The sequence below is a fragment of the Trichosurus vulpecula genome, chromosome 9 (genome assembly GCF_011100635.1).
Source record: "Trichosurus vulpecula isolate mTriVul1 chromosome 9, mTriVul1.pri, whole genome shotgun sequence".
Taxonomy (NCBI): Eukaryota; Metazoa; Chordata; class Mammalia; order Diprotodontia; family Phalangeridae; genus Trichosurus; species Trichosurus vulpecula.
The window spans coordinates 48,624,440-48,644,216 of record NC_050581.1 but is presented as its reverse complement, the minus strand read 5'-3'; the positions used below and the strand labels follow the sequence as shown (position 1 = coordinate 48,644,216).

Below are 19,777 nucleotides of genomic sequence, written 5' to 3'. Positions count from 1 at the left end.
AAGTGCAAATCCCTGTTTGGCTTTTCACACCCCCCACAATCTACCTTTCCAGAAATACTGCGCATCGCTCCTCTTTACAGACTCTGTGTTCAGCCTAACTGAACTGTTTGCGGTTCTCCCTACAGCAACTTCTTTACAAATCAAGCGTCACCTTTTACTGGAGCCGGATCTGAGTCCCCTCAGAGTCTTCCTCCTGCAATTACTTTGTATATCTTTTTTAATTTCAATGTATATGTATTGTTCTCCCCCCCGCCCTCCTCCCCCAATTTAAACTTGAGGGAAAGGGCTGTTTCATTTTGGTCTTTGTATCCACAGTATCTGGCAGAGCTACCTGGCACATTTGTTGCTGTTTAGTCGTTCTAATTGTGTCTGACTCTTCTCGACCCCATTTGGGGTTTTCTTGGCAAAGATACTGGACTGGTTTGCCGTTTCCTTCTCCAACCCGGCACCCAGGGGGAGCCTAATAAATGCTAGCTGAATTGAATGGCTAATTAATCTAATAAATTCTATATACAATCCAAAATTCTATTCAGGTCAAATATTTATTGGATGGCAAAGAGCTAGTGGAAATGTATCGTGTGATCCTATTTCTCCCTATGATGCTTTAAATTGGTTTGGTTTAGCACGGCATTAGGAAAACACACTGCTTCTTGATTCAGAACTTAGATTCTGAGCCCAGCTCTGCCAACTGCTACAGGGTTTCAGTCTTCTCATCTGTAAAATGGGGTTCGAGGTTACATCCGCCCTAAATTTTATGATTGGAAGATGAAAACCAGTTTCCAATCCGCCCCCTTCCTACATGACACTGATAGCTCGAGGGTGACACCTAGTGGCGGCCGAGGAGGTGACTTGGCCACGTTCTGGGCCGGAGTTTTGGGCTGGGGTTTTAAAAAATTAAAATTAGATCATCTACAAAATGGATGCGGTTAGATTGGCGTGACTCGGTGGGGAGAGATACATAAACAAGTCTCAATCCTGCGTAGGGCCGCCACCCTTCGTCACCGGCTCTAAAAAAATAACAGAATTAAGAAGGAGCTCGCCACTCCTCTAGGAGACTCCTCCCCTCCCTCAGACGCGCCCGGGCCGAGGCAGCACCGCGCGTGCGCACAAGCGTCCCCCCGTCTCCGGGACTTCTCTCACGCCGGTCGGGTTGAATGTGGCGCCGCAGGCCGGAAGTGCAGCTGCGGCTGGTTCCGGCGGCTGGGGAGGTGTTGGAATGGAAGAGGTTCCGCAGGGTGAGCCGGAGAAGGGGGACTTGGGCTGGGGGGGGCGCGGAGAGAGGCGCTGCGCGGCGCGGGCGGAGAAGATTCTTAACAGTGGTTCTGTCCCCTCCAGACTGCCCCGGAACCAGCAGCGCCCAGGCGGGCAAAGGGGCCTCGTGTCAGGGATGCCCGAACCAGCGTCTGTGCGCCTCCGGGGCTGGCGCCGCCCCCGACCCGGGTGAGGACTGCGCGAGGGGGCGGGGCGGGGTGGGGGAGCGGACCAGAGTGGGAAATGGAGAAAAAGGGGAAAGGGGAGGGGGAGCGGAGGGAGAAGGAGGGGGCTGCTAGGTCCCCGGGAAAAGAGGAAAGGAGTTAAGGGGGGCGGGGCCAGGAAAAAGGGATAGATTTGGGGAAGAAAAAAGGGGGGTAGGGGTGTAGGAGGCGTGGAGCTGAGGGTCTGGAAAGGCTTAATGGGTGACCCGGAATGGGATTTAGAATTGGTAGTATTATGCCCCACCCCCCTCCACACACACGTACATACATACACACACACACGTACACATGCATGCACACATGCATATACACACGCACACTTATACACACACCACTCTCTCTCTCGCTCTCTCTTTCTCTCTCTCTCTCTCTGTCTCTGTATATTTTCTCCCCCATTAGATTGTGCCTTCCTCGAGGGCAGGTGTTTTTTTGCCTCCCTTCGTATCCTCAGTGTTCAACGTGAATGAATGACAACATTCTTAAGCCCTTACCACGTGCACATAGTAGGCATTTCATATGTCCTTGATGACAGGGACTTCACATAGAACATCTTAGGTGAGGGGCAAGGGCTGGGGGTGAGGCAGTGCCCCTGCCCCATGTCCTGAGCCTCAGACATAGCCAAATGTGCAGCCTTAGAGATCTGGCAGACAGAGGCAGCTCTTGTTTCTACAGTACACCTTAACCTAAAGTGTTGTTTTCTACAGCGATAGAGGAAATCAAAGAAAAAATGAGAACTGTGAAACACAAAATCTTGGTCTTATCTGGGAAAGGCGGTGTTGGCAAAAGCACGTTCAGCGCTCATCTTGCTCATGGCTTGGCGGAAGATGAAAGTAAGCAGGTAGGAAGCTTCTTGAAAAATTGGGAAAGATCGATTTGGTCCTTAGGTAGTTCTTGATTGGAAGCTTTGAACCCTTGTAGTGAAAATGGATGCTAATTCCCCTTATTGTCATTATTACATTCAGTTGATGTAATATTTGATGGACTTTGGCACATTTAGATCATTTCACAAAACACCGAATTTGTTGTTTCACCGACCTGTAGTTTGGTGAATTCAGCTTCTGGAACTTTTGGGGTAAATCCATTGTGGATTTGCTTATTTGTTTTTCAGATTTAAAATAGAAATACCTAATCTTTAACAAGCAAGTAGAGCAAATTTTTTTACATATCTAGTCTTGTATAGAGTAGGCTGATGTACAAGTTTATATCTATAAGTTTAGTGACAGAGAGGCATTCAGTGAAATACCAGATTCCATCTACCAACAGCTACCAACAGTTTAGCAAAGAATTTTTGAACTACAGATTGCACATTTTTTCTCTGAAACCAGGGGACATGTGTTATGTACACAGGGAAATTCAGCCTGTTAGACACACCTAATCTAGTGATTTCTCTTTTTTTCTGAACTCCGTTGTACTTATGTACTATATCACTTAGCACCTTGTCCATACCTATATTGAGGGTGGGTGTCCCCTCTTCTGAACCAGATTGTAACCTAGTACATGATCTTTATTGGTTGCTGTGCCTGAAAAAATTGATCACTAGGTGGCCAACCTTCTAGGGATAACCCTTTTTCAAATGAGTTGAGATGGTCATTTATAACAAGCACATCGTTTATTTGGAGGGCCCCTACTCAAAACCAACTTGTTAGTATCTGTCAGAGTTTCTCTTTGCTGCCATGATAATAGTAATAATAAATTTCCATAGTGCTTTAAGATTTACAGAGTACTTTCTTTAACATAGATTCCTGAAGGAGGTGATACACCACCCCCCACAGGGGGCACTGGAATGATGGGAAAAAGGTAGTAGCTTTGGGTGGCATTGGGGAGTGTTGAATAAAAATAAGGGGGCGGTAGAAGCATAAGAGAAGAAAATTTTAAAAATCCGTTCACACATATTTCATCTGTTGTGTAACAGAGTTAAAGTGGTTACATTATTTTCCAAATAAACACACAAAATGCAAGTTATAACCAAGTTATAACTCAAGTCTGCAGATGGGTCTTAACAAGCAAGTGTTGGCAGCCAAGTGTGTTAGGCATTGTTGGGAAGTCCAGCATGCATCATCAGGAAATGTGTGCATGTAATGACTTGTTTATGATACTATACTATAAGAGATGCATGATGCAATATTGCATCATCAAAATTTCAATGCAGGAAAAAAAACACACATTTACAATAAATTATTAAATTTAAGACATGTAACTTTTAAAAAATTTATTTTTTTTTGAAATTATGCAAATTTTAAAAACCATTAAAGGCTTAAAGAAAGTAGATTGGGGGGTTGCTGAGTAATTTTTTTTTTTTTTTTGAAAAGGGAGCAGTAGGCCAAATAAGTTTGGGAACATCTGCTTTACAACAACCTTGTGAGCTGAGTAGATAGTGAAAGTGTTATTCTTAGTACTAGTGGTCTACCAAATAGTAGAAAAGCGGGCAAACCACTTCTTAAGTTGTGGTGGAATGTAAAAATAAGGTTTCATGAATCTTATAATGCTTTTAGTCCTGAAACGATAGTTATACAACATTGAATCACACTCTTCTCAGATGTTAAAATCACAGTGGGGCATTTGTGAGTTATAAATCTATATCCCAGACTTTTGTTGGGAAAGTTAGATTATTCGAATTTCATATATGTAAAATAATAGAACAAAAATATGAGCCTGTCTTTTCTATTTATATTTTCAACACTTAGCACAGCACTTTTGCATACAGGAAGTGCTCAATTCATAAATGTTTATATTTGACTGGATGACTTCTTAGGTGTCTTCCGGATAGAAATCTGTGATCATCTTTGAGATGACAAAAGAAACAAGTTAGTCTCATCCACTGTGGTCTTTTGTGTTTTGATGGACCAGCAGAGGGAGCTGGAGTTAGAAAGCTGATCTATTTTATAATTATTGTACTAACTGTAAACATATGTGATAGGTCTTATGAGAGGAATGAAAAAGAGGAACAAGAAACTAATAACAAACACATAAAAGAGTTAAAAACAAGAGTAAGAATAAAGTTATAAGGAAGGCTATTCCATTTTGGAATGGAAACCTGATCTTCAAGAAGGAATATTTACCACCTTTTCAGAGGTTTGCACATTTTTAAATTAACTCATCTCTGAGGAAAGAATACTTGTTGGATTTAGGAAGCCTTCTGAGGTTGTGTCTAATTCATGCTGGAGAGTTTTTGCAGAAGGTCTCCTTATTGAAACCTTTAGTTTTAGATATGAACCCAAGTACAGGCTCTGGTCATTGCTTACTCATACGATACCACAAAAGCTCAGGCAGCTCCAAAGTTCAGTCAGAGATTCAGGTATATTTTAGAGGGTCCTGAATGGCTTGGTTCGGTCTAAGATCATCTTATGACTAGACTGAGGTCCAGAATAGCTTCTGAAGTCAGTAAGGCACATAGTGAGCCTTTTTTCATTCTCTTTAACATTTCTTTGTACTTGTCTAGATGCAGAAGGTGAATGTAGTTGCTTATAAGAATCTCCCAAATTAGCTGTTTGCTGTTTCCTTTCATGATTTTTCCTTTCCTGCCATTTACTTTCTGCTTTATATGGTATGTTTGTGCATTTTATTATGTAAATAATCTGACTCATTTTTCTAGGTTGCTTTACTGGATATTGATATTTGTGGACCATCAATTCCCAAAATGATGGGATTGGAGGGAGAACAGGTATGACTTCTTGTATGCAATTATGAATATTCTCCCAGGTCACATGCTATAGTATACTCTTGAAACAATAGAACTGTGAATTTAGCGTGTAAATCTTTATGTGAATTACTGTATTAAATCTGATAAATTTTGCTTAGTAATTTATTCAATTGTCTTTAAAATTTGAATTTGAATTTTTTTTAGTATCACCTACATTTATTTCTAAATGTATTTTTTCCCTTTTCAGAGTTATACAGTGTAACAAAAATAAAAGCAGAGGAAAAAGGCTTTTTAACAAAATCAATGTATCACCTGAATCTGTCATGATATGCAATGTTCCACACTCAGAGTTCCTGATCTCTGCAAAAGAGACAGGGAGTTGCATTTACTTTTATCTTCAGGTAGAAGCTTAATCATTAAAGTCACACAGCATTCACTTTAGGTTTTATTATCCTTTTCATTTACATAGTAGTAGCCATTGTTTTCTTGATTTTTCTAACTTCACTCTTCATCAGTTTGTACAAGTCTTCCTATGCTTCTCTGAATTCATATTTCTCATTTCTTACAGCATAGTGATTGTCCTTTATATTCATTTATCACATTTTGTTTAGCCACTCCCCAATGGATCAGCATCTACTTTATTTCTAATTCTTTGCTACCATAAAAAGTCCTTCATTGAATAATTTGATACATATGGGACCTTTCTATATTTGACCTCTTTGGAATCCTTGGCAGTGAGATTAAATGGTATGGGTATTTTACTCCCTTTGTTAATATAATTCTGAATTGCTTTCCAGAGCGGTGGGATCAATTCACAGTTCTACCAACAATGTACGAGGATGCATGTCTTTCCATAGTTCCTCTTAAATTGACTTCCCACCATTTGTCATCTTTAACACTAACTTTCTCTTTTTTTTTTTTTTGGAGGGAGGAAGGCAGGGCAATTGGAGTTAAGTGACTTGCCCACGGTCACACAGCTAGTGTGTCAAGTGTCTGAGGTCACATTTGAACTCAGGTCCTCCTGACTCCAGGGCCAATGCTCTACTCACTGTGCCACCTAGCTGCTCTGAAACACTAACTTTATCTTAAAAAGAGATCTTCCTGTATCTGGAGTATATTCTAAAGGAGCCAGCTAACAAAAATGGTAAATTTAGTCAAGTCACATTTTAAAATAAATCCCAAAAGGCTATTTGGGAGTGTTGAGGAGTGATTCCTAAAGGGAAGGAGTTAAAAATGAGAAATGTAGAAGTGACTTAGAACCCACAGCTTTGATTAGCTGGATTAGGATTTTCAAGGGGCTTGTACTAGGAATGAGATGCTTATGTCCTAGTGATAACCTAAAGAACTTCTAGGCTCAGAACTGGAGCTGTATTATAACAGAAAAAGTCAATACAAAGCTGATATCTCCCTTCTGACTGGCAGGAAATAGAGAAAAGATACCCTAATGGAAGGTCAATTAAAACCAGAAATTGTGGTAAACTACCAGAGGTTTTGATGCAAGTGAGCCAAGGTGGCAGTTTTGACACTGAATTAAAGAGAATAAATGTAAAGAGGCTTAGTTTTAAAAGGAATCATGAGTTTTCCTATTTAGCTTCCTTAAATTATTCTAAAGAATTCTCTCTATTAAATTTGTTGTCTTTGTAAGCTAAAACTTAATAATAATTCAAAAGATAATATTTTTGTGGAGAGTAGAAACTTAGAAATTTGTGATTACATAGCCAGAGGTAAACATAGTTTGACTATGCACAATTCCGACCTAAGAAAAAGCTGCTCTCTATTCAAACAACAGCTTTTGCTACTTAGCAATAGCATAGGGGCAGCTGTTAAGAAGTGGAACTGATATTTTGAGCGTTAACAACTGGCAATCTGTCTAAAAGCTTAGTTGTGCACAAATTAATAATTTAGTTGGTAGTTTTTTATCTTTAAAATGTATTTCAGCCTATGTGGTGAAATATGGGAGTTGTCGCTCTGCTCTTTTTTGGTGCTCCCATTTTGTCCCTGTAGAGCTTCGTTCTCACTACAATCCACAGTTAAAGAGAGAGAAGCTTTTCTCCTTTATGTTGTTGCTCCAATCTCTCTTTTCTAGTTTCTCTGTTGCAACTTCTTTTCTCTTCTTTCACTGCATTATTTCTGTCCCCCATGCAAAATAGTTTGCTATGTAACTGAAATTTGCCACCAAGTTGAGAAGATCAAGGCAATAGAATACTGATAGTTGAGTTAGTGGAGAAGATCCAGTGCTACACACTGCTCATAGTCTGATTCTTTACATTATATGCATTCCTCCAACCTCCCCACCCAAACCACTAGTTTTAAGTTATGCAAAACAGTTTTTAGGCCATTCATTTTAAAAAAATCCTTGGTTTCTTTTAGGCTTGTAACCGAGGACATTTTCCCTTCTTCTGTTATTAGAACACAAGGTCTTCTGTCTTCCCACTGCCATCCTCTCGCCTTCATCTACCCTTGGAATCCTTAGGTGTCTTCAGAGCTCAGCTCATGTCCCTTCCATGAAGCCTTTTCTGAACTCCTTCAGCTACTTGTGCCTCCCCTTTACCCCAAATGACCAAATCTTTTCTTTTTATTTGCTTTGTATACATTATATATCTCTTTATACATGTATATATTGTTTCCTGATAGAATATAAGCTCCTTGAGATTGGGACTGGATTATTGTTTGTCTTTACGTCTCTAGCATGTAGCACAATGCCTAGATAGTACATAATACAGAGATAAAGCACTTCATGTTTGCTGATAGATTTGATTCCAGCTTGTTTCTTCCCTTTTAAGCTTGTAGGCTCTTTAGGCTTCACTGGCTCATTTCTGTTTTCAGGCTCATGACACTCCAGCCTCTCTTTTTTTTTTTTTTTTAACTCTCCTACAGCAGAAAACTTTACAGTAGCAATTTCATTGCTATATAATGATTTTTGCATTTTCACAATACACTTTACTACCCCAATACTTACTTTGCTTTTTAAAAATAAATATTTTACACCCTTCACTTATATTTGAATCCAGGTAACCCAACCTTGCATATTCCCCCAAAGATGTAGACTCAAGCTCTTGGAGAACAGAGATATTCTTTTTTTTTTAAATTATATTTTTAGTTTTCAGCATTCATTTCCACAAGAGTTTGAATTACAGATTTTCTCCCCATTTCCACCCTCCCCCCCCACTCCAAATGGCATATATTCTGATTGCCCCGTTTCCCAGTCAGCCTTCCCTTCTGTCACCCCACTTACCCCCTCCCCTTTTTCCTTACTTTCTTGTAGGGCAAGATAGATTTCTGTGCCCCATTGCCTGTATATCTTATTTCCTAGTTGCATGTAAAAACTTTTTTTTTGAACATCTGCTTTTAAAACTTTGAGTTCCAAATTCTCTCTCCTCCTCCCTCCCCACCCTTCCTCCCTAAGAAGGCAAGCAATTCAACATAGGCCACATGTGTATCATTATGCAAAACCCTTCCACAGTACCCATGCTGTGAAAGACTAACTATATTTTGCTCCTTTCCTATCCTGTCCCCCTTTATTCAGTTTTCTCCTTTGGCCCTGTCCCTTTTATGAAAGTGTTTGCTTTTGATTACCTCCTCCCCCATCTGCCCTTGCTTCTATCATCCCCCCTTTTTTATCTCCTTCCTCCTCCTTTCCTGTGGGGTAAGATACCCAATTGAATGTGTATGTTATTCCCTCTTCAGGTCAAATCCAGTGAGAGCAAGATTCACTCATTTCCCCCTCACCTGCCCCTCTTCCCTTCCAATGAACTGCTTTTTTTTGCCACTTTTATGCAAGATAATTTACCCCATTCTATCTCTCCCTTTCTGAATATATTCCTCTCTCATCCCTTAATTTGATTTTTTTTTTAGATATCATCCTTTCATATTCAGCTCACCCTGTGCCCTCTGTCTATATATATATATAAAAATTATATACATCATCTTTCCATGTAGGAATGTAAACAAAACAGTTCAACTTTAGTAAGTCCCTTATGATTTCTCTTTCTTGTTTACCTTTTCATGCTTTTCTAGATTCTTGTGTTTGAAAGTCAAATTTTCTATTCAGCTCTGGTCTTTTCACTGTGAAAGCTTGAAAGTCCTCTATTTTATTGAAAGTCTGTATTTTGCCTTGGAGCATGATACTCAGTTTTGCAGGGTAGGTGATTCTTGGTTTCAATCCCAACTCCTTTGACCTCCAGAATATCGTATTCCAAGCACTTTGGTCCGTTAATGTGGAAGCTGCTACATCTTGTGTTATCCTGATTGTGTTTCCACAATACTCAAATTGTTTCATTCTGGCTGCTTGCAGTATTTTCTCCTTTATCTGGGAGCTCTGGAATTTGGCGACAATATTCCTAGGAGTTTTCTTTTGGGGATCTTTTTCAGGAGGCGATCATTGGATTCTTTCAATTTCTGTTTTACCCTCTGGCTCTAGAATATCAGGGAAGTTTTCCTTGATAATTTCTTGAAAGATGATATCTAGGCTGTTTTTTTGACCATGGCTTTCAGGTAGTCCAATAATTTTGAAATTATCTCTCCTGGATCTATTCTCCAGGTCAGTGGTTTTTCCAATGAGATATTTCACATTGTCTCCTATTTTTTCATTCCTTTGGTTCTGTTTTATAATATCTTGATTTCTGATAAAGTCACTAGCTTCCATTTGCTCCAATCTAATTTTTAAGGTAGTATTTTCTTCAGTGGTCTTTTGGACCTCCTTTTCCATTTGGCTAATTCTGCCTTTCAAGGCATTCTTCTACTCATTGGCTTTTTGGAGCTCTTTTGCCATTTGATTTAGTCAATTTTTTTAAGGTGTTGTTTTCTTCAGTATTTTTTTCTGTATTTTTTCTGGGTCTCCTTTAGCAAGTCAGTGACTTGTTTTTCATGATTTTTCTTGTATCACTCTCATTTCTCTTCCCAGTTTTTCCTCTACTTCTCTAACTTGCTTTTCCAAATCTTTTTTGAGCTCTTCCATGGCCTGAAACCAGTTCATGTTTTTCTTGGAGGCTTTTGATGTAGGCTCTTTGACTCTGTTGACTTCTTCTGGCTGTATGTTTTGGTCTTCTTTGTCACCAAAGAGAGATTCCAAAGTCTGAGTCTGAATCTGAGTCTGTTTTCACTGCCTGGCCATGTTCCCAGCCAGCTACTTGACCCTTGAGCTTTTCATCGGGGTATGACTGCTTGTAGAGTAAAGAGTACTTTGCCCCATGCTTGAGGGGCTGTGCTGTTGTTTTCAGAGCTATTTCTACACAGCAAGCTCTGCCACAGTAGTGCTCCTCCCCCCAAGAACCGCCACCCTAGACTGTGACTCAGATCTTAAGCAGGCTCTGCACTCCTTCTCTGATCCGCCACTTAATTCCTTCCACCAGGTGGGCCTCGGGCCAGAGGCAATTGCAGCTGTAGCTCTGTAAGCAGCTTCACAATTGCACCACCTCTGCTGCCCCCAGTGCGGTGGCCAGCCGCCATCTCCTTTCACTCTGTCCCTGCAGTTTTTCCCACTAATCTTCTCTGTTGAGTTTGGTGTTTGTGGGTTGAGAAGTCTGGTAACTGCCACAGCTCATTGATTCAGGGTGCTACGGCCTGTTTTGCCCGGCTCCCATCTGGTTGGTTCGAGCGTGGCCCACACTGGGTTCTGCTCCACTCTGCTCCCAGCACAGTGCAATAGACTTTACCCAGAGACCATCTAGGCTGTCCTGGGCTGGAACCCTGCTTCCCTCTGCTATTTCGTGGGTTCTGCAGTTCTAGAATTTCTTCAGAGCCATTTTTATAGATGTTTGTAGGGTCCTGGGGGAGAGCCCTAGGCAAGTCCCTGCTTTCCAGCTGCCATCTTGGCTCCGCCCCAGAGATATTCTTTAACACCTTCCTTTCTCTAAAATCACTCAAGAGCTGTTCACACTATTGAGATTTTTGTGGTAGTATGATACTAGTAGTAAAATAGATATGTAATCTCATCAATTCAGGAGTACCCTCCAATCTGCATCTTGCAAGTTATCTGTGCCTTCCCATACTGTGAAATCCTTTATGTTCTCCTAAAAGTTCGCTGCAAAAATTCTACTCTTATGTCCTAGCATGGCATGGGGAGGCTTCTTGAAGGCTATACCAGAGGAACTTAAACTGACAGATTTTTCCATTTTGGAAATACTTCAAGAATGGGCCCAGAAACAGACCTAATCTGTTTTCTATCCCAGAGATGTGTATTATCTGTAGTCTAGCCACTGCCTGGTGATGAAACTTTTTTTTAGCCATGGTTACCCATGACATCAGGGAAAAACGATGCTAATATTCTATAAAAATTATACATTATGTGTTTTCAATGTGTATAATGATTTACAAATGATTTTTGATTCTCATATTTGTTCAGGTTCATCAAAGTGGTTCTGGATGGTCTCCAGTGGTAAGTTTTCACTTAAACCTGCTTTGTTTTTATGATAGTATGTCATGTTGCATTTACAGAGAAATATACGTACATACATGTATATATATATACATGTATATTTTATGTGTATGTATAATATAAAAGGCTGATAATAAGCATTTGCTTATTTGACAATATTTTTCAGAATTGAGCTGTTCATTTATTTTTAACCAGTTCTATTTTAGTGGCAACAGAATAACCCATAATGGAGTGCAGTTCAACAAATAGTGAAGTACCAACTATGTTGGTAATGTTTAGAGCACTTTGTGAACTTTAAAGCTGTACATAAATGTTAGTTTGCTATCAGTAATGATAAAAAATGTAATAATTCCTCACTATAAGAAATTTACATTCTATTAGCAGGGATCCTACCTGACCATAGATAAAGGGAAAAGGAATAAGCATTTATATAGGGCCTACAACATGTCTAGCATTGTGTTAAGCAATTTTTTTAAAAACAAATATCTCATTTGATCCTTACAGCAACCTTGCAAGGTAGATGCTATCATTAGTATTATTTTACTGTTGAGGGAACTGAGGCAAACAGAAGTTAATTGACTTGCTCAAGGTCACACATCTAGTGAGTTTCTGAGGCTGGATTTGAACTTAGGTCTTCCTGATTTCTGGCCTAGCACTCTGTCCATGGTGCCATCAGCTACCTCTGGTGAGGCAGGTATGTATATTGGACAGGGAGTGAAAAGAATGAAGGAAGGATCAGGCAAGATCTGTAGGAATATTTATGAAGGGAGAAGAACAAGGAAGGCTTTACAGAGAAAGTTGGCCCCTGAACTGAGTCCTGAAAGAAGGCAAGTCTGCTGAAAGGCTGAGAGGAGAGAGTATGTTCTAGGTGTAAGGGAAGGATGCTGTATGCAGATGCGTGGAAGCAGGGGATAGCCTGTCCGATTCTTATTGTTCTGCCATCACGTAGACAAATGGTACAACTAAATGCCAGAATAGGGTAGGTAGCTACTCTGTGGCTACTGGCGTACTTTAGGGAAAGTCTGTTCTCCAATAAACCGGTCTTATGGGGCAGAAGTAGAAGATGCTTCTTCTTCCGCTATGACTGGAATGTAGAGGAATAATGTGAAGTGGGGCTGAAGAGGTAGATTGGACCCTGATGGTGCAAGGCCTTAAATACTAGGCAAAAGTGGTCATATTTTATCTTCTGTGTGGTAGGGAACCACTGAAGATTCCTGGACAAGGGATTTACATAGGAACATGACGTTGGCATCTGTGTGAAAGATGAATGAGACTGGTAAGAGGGAGGCCAATTAAGAAGTCTCTTACAGTAGTTGAGGGAAGAGGTGATGAGGGCCCTGAATCACAGTGGCAGCAGTATGACTTTATACAATATGACAGACGTGAATGATTCTGCAGAGAGTGGATCAGCAGGACTTGGGAACTGATTGGACATTGTCGTGAAGGAAAGAGTCGAGGATGACTTCATCATCATATAAATCTGAGTGTTGAGGGAAGGAGCTTGCAGTAGGAAAATCAATAACAGCATTTTATTAAACTCCTGCTAGTTGCACAAATAAATGAATCAAACACTATGTGCAAGAAGCTTAAGGAAGATGCTAACAAGTATATCTGCACATACATACAGAGTAAATACAAATTAATGCAAAATAGTTAACTCTAAGGGAGTATGGGAGGGAAGGCACTGGTAGTTGGGGGTGGGGATCAGGAAAGGCTTCATAAAGGGTGGTGCTTAAGCTATGTCTTGAAAGAATAGAGGCCTACTATGAAGTAGGAAGGGAAGTGCTCCCAGCCGGTGCAAAGACATTATGATGCAGGAGGGGAGAAGGGGGGCCAATTTGGCCACATGACAGAGTATGCCAAGGGGAACAATGTTTCTTGAGGCTAGGAAGATAGGATGGAGCCATGTTATGAAGGTCTTTAAAAGCTAAACAAGAGTTTTTACTTTATCTGTAGGTAATAGGGTACCACTCAAGTAGATTGAGTAGGGAGGAGAGTCAGTGTGCACACAGTCAGCTCTGTGTGCACTTAAGGAAAATCACTTTGGCAGCAGTGTCCAGAATGGACTGGAGTGGGAAGAGGCTTAAAGCAGGGAGACCAGTTAGGAGGCTTTTGCAGTAATCTAGGCAAGATGTGATGAGAGCCTGAACCCTGAAGGTGGCAGGCCTAGTATTCCAGGGTTGGAGGAAAGCCAGAAAGGAAGACAGGTTCTTTGTTTCAGCCTAAAAGAACATGAAGCCTCAACAGAAATAAGGAAGATTGGAGGAGTCATGGGTTTAGTGGGAACAATGATTAGTTTAGTTTGTGTACACAAAATTTGAGGTACCGACAGAGTCCCGGTGGAAGTCATAAGATCACAGATTTAGAGCTGGTAAGGGTGTTAGGAGGTCATCTAGTCCAACTCCCTCATTTTCAGATGAAGGAAACAAGGCCTGGAGTGAATAAACTTGTGAGTAATAGGTGGCATAGCCAGGATTTAAAGTCAAGTCCTCTGACTTCAGATGCATGCTTTCCACTATACCATATGTCCAGGAATCAATTAATTAAGATGTAGGATACTGTAGTCAGGAGAGAGATTAGGGCCATGTATACCAATTCACATAACTGAATCCATGGAGAATAGTGAGATCACTGAGGGGGTTGCCAGAGCCCAGGACAGAACTTTAGGGGATACTCCTGCTGAAGGGAGTGGGAGCTAGGCAATGATACAGAAAAGGAGACTGAGAAAGCACCTTTGCTGCCATTTTTCTTTCCGGTAAAGTATTTCACCTGTGATTATTTCTTTTTGCCTGTTCCCTTTGTAGTACGTTGAAGAAAATCTTGGTGTGATGTCAGTAGGCTTCTTGCTTGGCAGTCCTGATGATGCTGTCATCTGGCGGGGACCAAAAAAAAATGGTTTGCACCTAAGTTTTTAATCATGTTGGCTTATTATTTCATAACATGCACTGTTGCTCTCAGTTGATGCACATACCTTTTTAAACTCAGTTGTAATTGTCTGAGTGCCTATTTGCCTTGCTGTGTCATTGCACTTAGTTTAGCTTAAATATAAAGAGCTGATGAGCACTAGTTTTTATTTAGTAATCTTTCATGTCATTTGGAAGAATTTTGTTCCTTAAAACATGTATGACTTGCATTTGTGTCATGGCTCAAGGGGCCTGTTTAGATTTAGAGATAGGAATGTAGGCTTGTGTAATCAGTAGCATCTGACATTAATTTTATTTAGTGGGATTCCATTGTAAGGAATGAACAAATGTTATTTACATGAGTATAAATTAATGCCATATCTTTTTTTTGTAATGGAAGCCGTGAAAGTGGGGAATCTATATCTTCTCTTTTCTCTCTCTCTAAGGTATGATCAAGCAGTTTCTTCGGGATGTGGATTGGGGAGAGATCGACTACCTCGTTGTAGATACCCCACCAGGCACTTCAGATGAACATCTATCCATAGTCCAATATCTCAGTGCAGCACATATAGATGGAGCAGTAATAATCACTACTCCTCAGGTGAGACTAATGTCATTTTTGTTTTTTAAAAACTATACACTAACATTGCTGAAGCAGTGTAAAGAGTGTTGGATTTGAAGTCAGAGGATATGAGTTCAAATCCTAGCTCTTCCAGTTTATGTCCTTGGGCAAGTCACTTGATCTGTTTGGGCCTTGGTTTCCTCATCTGTAAAATGAGAGATTTGGATTCAGTGACCTCTAAAGTTCCTTCTAGCTCCAAATCTATTTGGTTAACTAAAACTTGAAGGATGTGTGATCATCTGGCATAATGATTTTTAAATTGTGATTTCTTTAGCGCCAAGTTTTCTTTACACATGTTATTTGCATCTAGGCAACTGTAATGTAAAAAATCATTGCATGATTTTTTTCCTGTGTTAAATTAAACACTTTTATTCTATAGCCCCCTTCTCTTGACTTGTATCACAAATGTGATGTAACTTTGTATTATTCTACTTTATACAGTTCTACTTTGCTAAAGTTTCTGCTTTCCCACAGACCCATTAAGACTTGTTAACAGGGGGCAGCTAGGTGGTGCGGTGAATGGAACACTGGCCCTGGAGTCAAGAGCACCTGAGTTCAAATGTGACCTTGATACTAACTAGTTGTGTGACCTTGATCGAGTCACTTGACCCCAATAGCCTTGCCTTCCCTCCTCCAAAAAAAAGGCTTGCTAACAACTTGAATTTCTAGTTTTTGGTGCACTTTCTGCATTTTTCAACAATGGTTCATAAATATTCCCAGTATCCTGTGAATTTAGCACTGAAATCTGGAAAGAGTATTATTATGTAAACTGCTAATAAGTACTGTTTTTTTGTTTAGTCATTTTTTTCAGTTGTTTCTGACTCTTCATGATGCTATTTTGTGTTTTCTTGGCATAGCTAGTGGAGTGGTTTGGAGGCAGACAGGGTTAAGTGACCGGCCCAGGGCAACACAGCTAATAACTCTCTGAGGCTGGATGTGAACTCTGGTCCTCCTAATTGCAGGGCTGGCACTCTATCCATTACTGCATTACCTAGCTGCCCAGTGAGTACTGTTAGGGTTCTGTTTTTCCCCGCAGAAGATGCTAAGGAAAACAATAGACAGGAGTCTCATAATTAGAAACTTAACATCTTGGATCTAACTTAACACTTGAGGGTAGACCTATAAAAATCTGTCTCTTAAGAAAGCTCAAGTTGTCTGGGATGAGAAAAATTCCCAGTGGTCACTTTGATCGATGATTGTGATATACCTTTTATTAATGTCCTGTTTAATTGAAAGAAATAGTTAATTGTCTTTATTGCAATTTGAAAATTTTCTCTAGTCTCTGGTCCATTTCGCCTATTGAATTAGTAAGATTTTATGTTTGGGGAATGCATTTTATTACTAGCTTTTTGTCAGGAAATACAAACTATACTAATGAATTCCACTATGTGACAGTATTCATAGCAGGGCGGAATTGAGTAGAAGAGGATTCTATCATGGACTCCCACCTAAAAGGATTTAGTCACCGAAGTACTGAAAGGACATAACAAGATGATATCTTGTAATTGTTAAATCTCTTCACACAAACAAACCCAAAAGGATCTGGGCTTTATATGGAAATGTTGGTTTTGTAGATCTAATTTTACAGTAATCCAGAAATTGACTTAAGATAGGTATGTTGTTTCCAGGGGAGCAAGAGGCTGGGATGTATGAACCAAGATAAAATGTGAGAGAAGGGGGTAAAGATTTTTTTTTTAAAAGCTCTGTAATTACAGAAAGAGTCCACCAAAAGACAACTGACAGAAAAACCACTTGTCATGAAGGCTATCGAGGGGAATAGGTTTTCTGCAGATACACATTTTCAGCGTGAAACCAAGTTGAAAGTACCTTGTTCATTCAATTAGTAAAAGTTTCTGAGAGTGTCTTTGGTTTTATCATCCTTAGACATCCCATAGCTCTGAACCCAAAGACAGGTTTATAGCAAAATTCCTGTGAATTGTTGAGTCTATGCCAGTCTAATAAAATGTTTAATGTTCTTTTTCCTGTCTTCTTAGAAAAGGAAAGAACTTTGAGCAATTTAGATCATGTTATTGATTCAGTACCATGACTATACCATCACTGATAAATCATAACCTAGTCTATTTTTAAGAAGTCCATAAAAGTTTACTACCTTAGCTAATTTAAAAAAAAAATATTGATTCTTCTGAAAACAAATTCCAAGTCTGTGGCGTGCCTAATAAGGTCGTAAAGGGTCTTCTCATTATGGAATATAACAGGACAGTAACTCAAGAATACTCACTTATGTGCATATGTAGATTAAGTGGGAAAAAATATAAAACCAAGATAAACTTGTTGCTTTCCCTTGATCTTTTGGTTAATTACAAGATAGAGAACTCAGTCTCAGAGAACTTAACTCTTCACAAAACTTTACTAATGCCAGTGGTGGCATTCAGCCAGTTTGCACCAGTTCAGCAGGATGGGTACCTAATTTTAGGTTGAGCTCAGTGAATCAGTTGTTAGCGGGGGCAGGGCCTGCGCCCACCATGTTAATACCACCTCAGCTTGGTTCCATGGAGAATGGATTGTTAATTTATTTGAATCCCACCACTGCTAATGCCCTGTTTTCAAATTTGCATTTTAATTGGGTATTTTTTCTACTCAGGCAGTTAATGATTTCCAGAACCATCCTTTGTAAAATGTATCTCCTTCTAACAAACAGCTCCACTGTTGGACTTACTCTTTAGAAATGTAGGTGGGCAGAACATTTCAACCCAACAATCTGAAATAGGCCAGAAAGTTGGGAATGTCGTACTCCCCCCTAGAGCTTTTTCCTAGTTTAGCAGTCTTATGTGGAACTTGTGGCTATTTAATCAATAGCTCTTAGTATATCTTTTGAGCTTTTTTATATACTAAGCAAACAAAAACTGTAAATTCTAGTGGTGATAATAAACTCATTGATATCTAACCATGTTCTCTACTGTGAAACTAGTGTACTGTAGTTTCTTATGTTAGTTCTGAAAAACTGACTATTCCTTTGATAGGAAGTATCACTACAGGATGTTCGAAAAGAAATCAACTTTTGTCATAAAGTGAAATTGCCAATAATTGGTGTAGTAGAGAACATGAGTGGCTTCATATGCCCCAAATGTAAGGTAAGAACATGTACATTTTTAGAGAGAGTGTGTGCGTGTGTAGGTGTGTGTGTGTGTGTGTGTGTGTGTGTGTGTGTGTGTGTATAATGCTACATGTTAATTTTTTTAAAATCTTTCATAACTGAAGAAATAATTTTATAAGAATCTTTCTTCATAGAGCTCTAGGTTCTATGATTTCAGAAAGTAGGTCCACAAAATTCTTTACTATGGATTTCATGAATAGACTGCTTTAATTTAGCACGTTAAATAGCCACAAAGGCTATTTCAGAGAAATGATGTGACCTGCTTATAAGTGCAGTCATTTAATATGCTTTTAAAACTAAATTGTTTTTATTCCATTTATGTTCTAACTTTCTTTACAGAATGAATCGCAAATATTTCCTCCAACAACAGGGGGCGCAGAGGTAATGTGCCAAGATTTAAAAGTGCCCCTCCTCGGTAAAGTGCCTCTTGATCCACAGATAGGTGAGTGGTCCTCCAAGTATATGAAAGACCTATAATGTCTTAAAATGAATCAGATGAGTTACAGATGAATTACTCAGTTATGCTCTCAACGAGGTAAGTTAAAGTAGGTTGGGGGAATAAATATTCTTAAAGCAAACCTTTATTTCAAAGTAAGATTATTATAAAAATCACCAGAACCAAGAGAACAGAAATGTGGTGTTCTATTCATAAGCTTAAATTTGATTTTTTTTCAAGGTAAAAGTTGTGATAATGGACAATCCTTTTTGACTGAAGTGCCTGATTCACCAGCTACATTAGCATACAGAAATATAATCCAAAGTAAGTGTTTAAAACATGTTAATAATTATCTCATTAAAGCTATTTCTCTGTGGTTCACAATTCTGTCTTTTCTGGTATCTTAGATAAATGAATGTTTTGCCCAGAGTATCCTAGAATTTAGGGTATATTCATGTAAATTCTTCAACCATGTGGCTGTGACCAGTTGTTGAGCTGCATTTGTAAAGTTTAGAGACAGAGTTAGCTTTTAGTACAGTGATTTCCTTGTAGATAGTTACCCCCAGTAAAGTATGGTAAATATAGCAAAGTAAGTAAATTATAGGAAATCAGTACGAGTGGATTCTATGTCATTAATGCTTATGTGAATATTTTTCTCCCCAGGAATTCAAGACTTTTGTGATTTACATAATTCAAAAGAAGAAAAGCTCATTAGCTGCTGAAAAGTGAATTTTTATGGACCCTAGCTATAGTCATAAACAATCTGAGAAATGGATGAATACTATGTATAATTTTTTAAAAGTCTATAATGAATTACAGGGATAAGAATTAGAAATTCAAAAGCCTGATCTGGTTTTGAAATCACTTTTGAAAGACACTTTAATCATCTAATTTTGATATACTTTTTATTAAGATATAAGTTAATATAATGTAAGGCACTGTACTTACAGATATGCCATTTAAAAAATAAACATCTTCCCTCCTCTAAAACCTGACTTCTGAGACTTACTTTCAAGCAGATATGCAAAATAGTCATTTAAATTCTTCCTAAGTAGCAGCAGCATTCAGTTGGGGGACCTTTCATCTAATTTCCCCAACCCTCTCCAAAAAAAAATTAAATTGATATAGTCAGTATCCTTTAAGAATTCATCATTTCGATGGTATGGATACTCTACCTACACAGATTGCATCCATTCTGTACCTTTGTATA

The 19,777-nt window shown here is 39.2% G+C and overlaps 1 protein-coding gene across 1 annotated transcript; it reads left to right on the top strand.

The window, feature by feature from the left end:
* The first annotated feature begins 1,139 nt into the window (after positions 1–1,139).
* NUBP1 (nucleotide binding protein 1) lies at positions 1,140–19,557 on the top strand. The gene is made up of 11 exons (XM_036738983.1): positions 1,140–1,235; positions 1,336–1,440; positions 2,180–2,313; positions 5,068–5,136; positions 11,459–11,491; positions 14,296–14,386; positions 14,841–14,995; positions 17,998–18,108; positions 18,471–18,573; positions 18,808–18,891; positions 19,231–19,557. The coding sequence occupies exons 1-11, from the start codon at positions 1,217–1,219 to the stop codon at positions 19,287–19,289; spliced, it is 963 nt and encodes a 320-aa protein (XP_036594878.1). The 5' UTR covers positions 1,140–1,216; the 3' UTR covers positions 19,290–19,557.
* The last annotated feature ends 220 nt before the right edge of the window (positions 19,558–19,777 follow it).

Bases quoted from the DNA above. Each gene is read 5' to 3' on its own strand.
- NUBP1 (XM_036738983.1), top strand. The intron at 1,441-2,179 runs GTGAGGACTGCG...TGTTTTCTACAG, and splicing joins TGGCGCCGCCCCCGACCCGG to CGATAGAGGAAATCAAAGAA. The intron at 14,387-14,840 runs GTTTGCACCTAA...TCTCTCTCTAAG, and splicing joins GCGGGGACCAAAAAAAAATG to GTATGATCAAGCAGTTTCTT.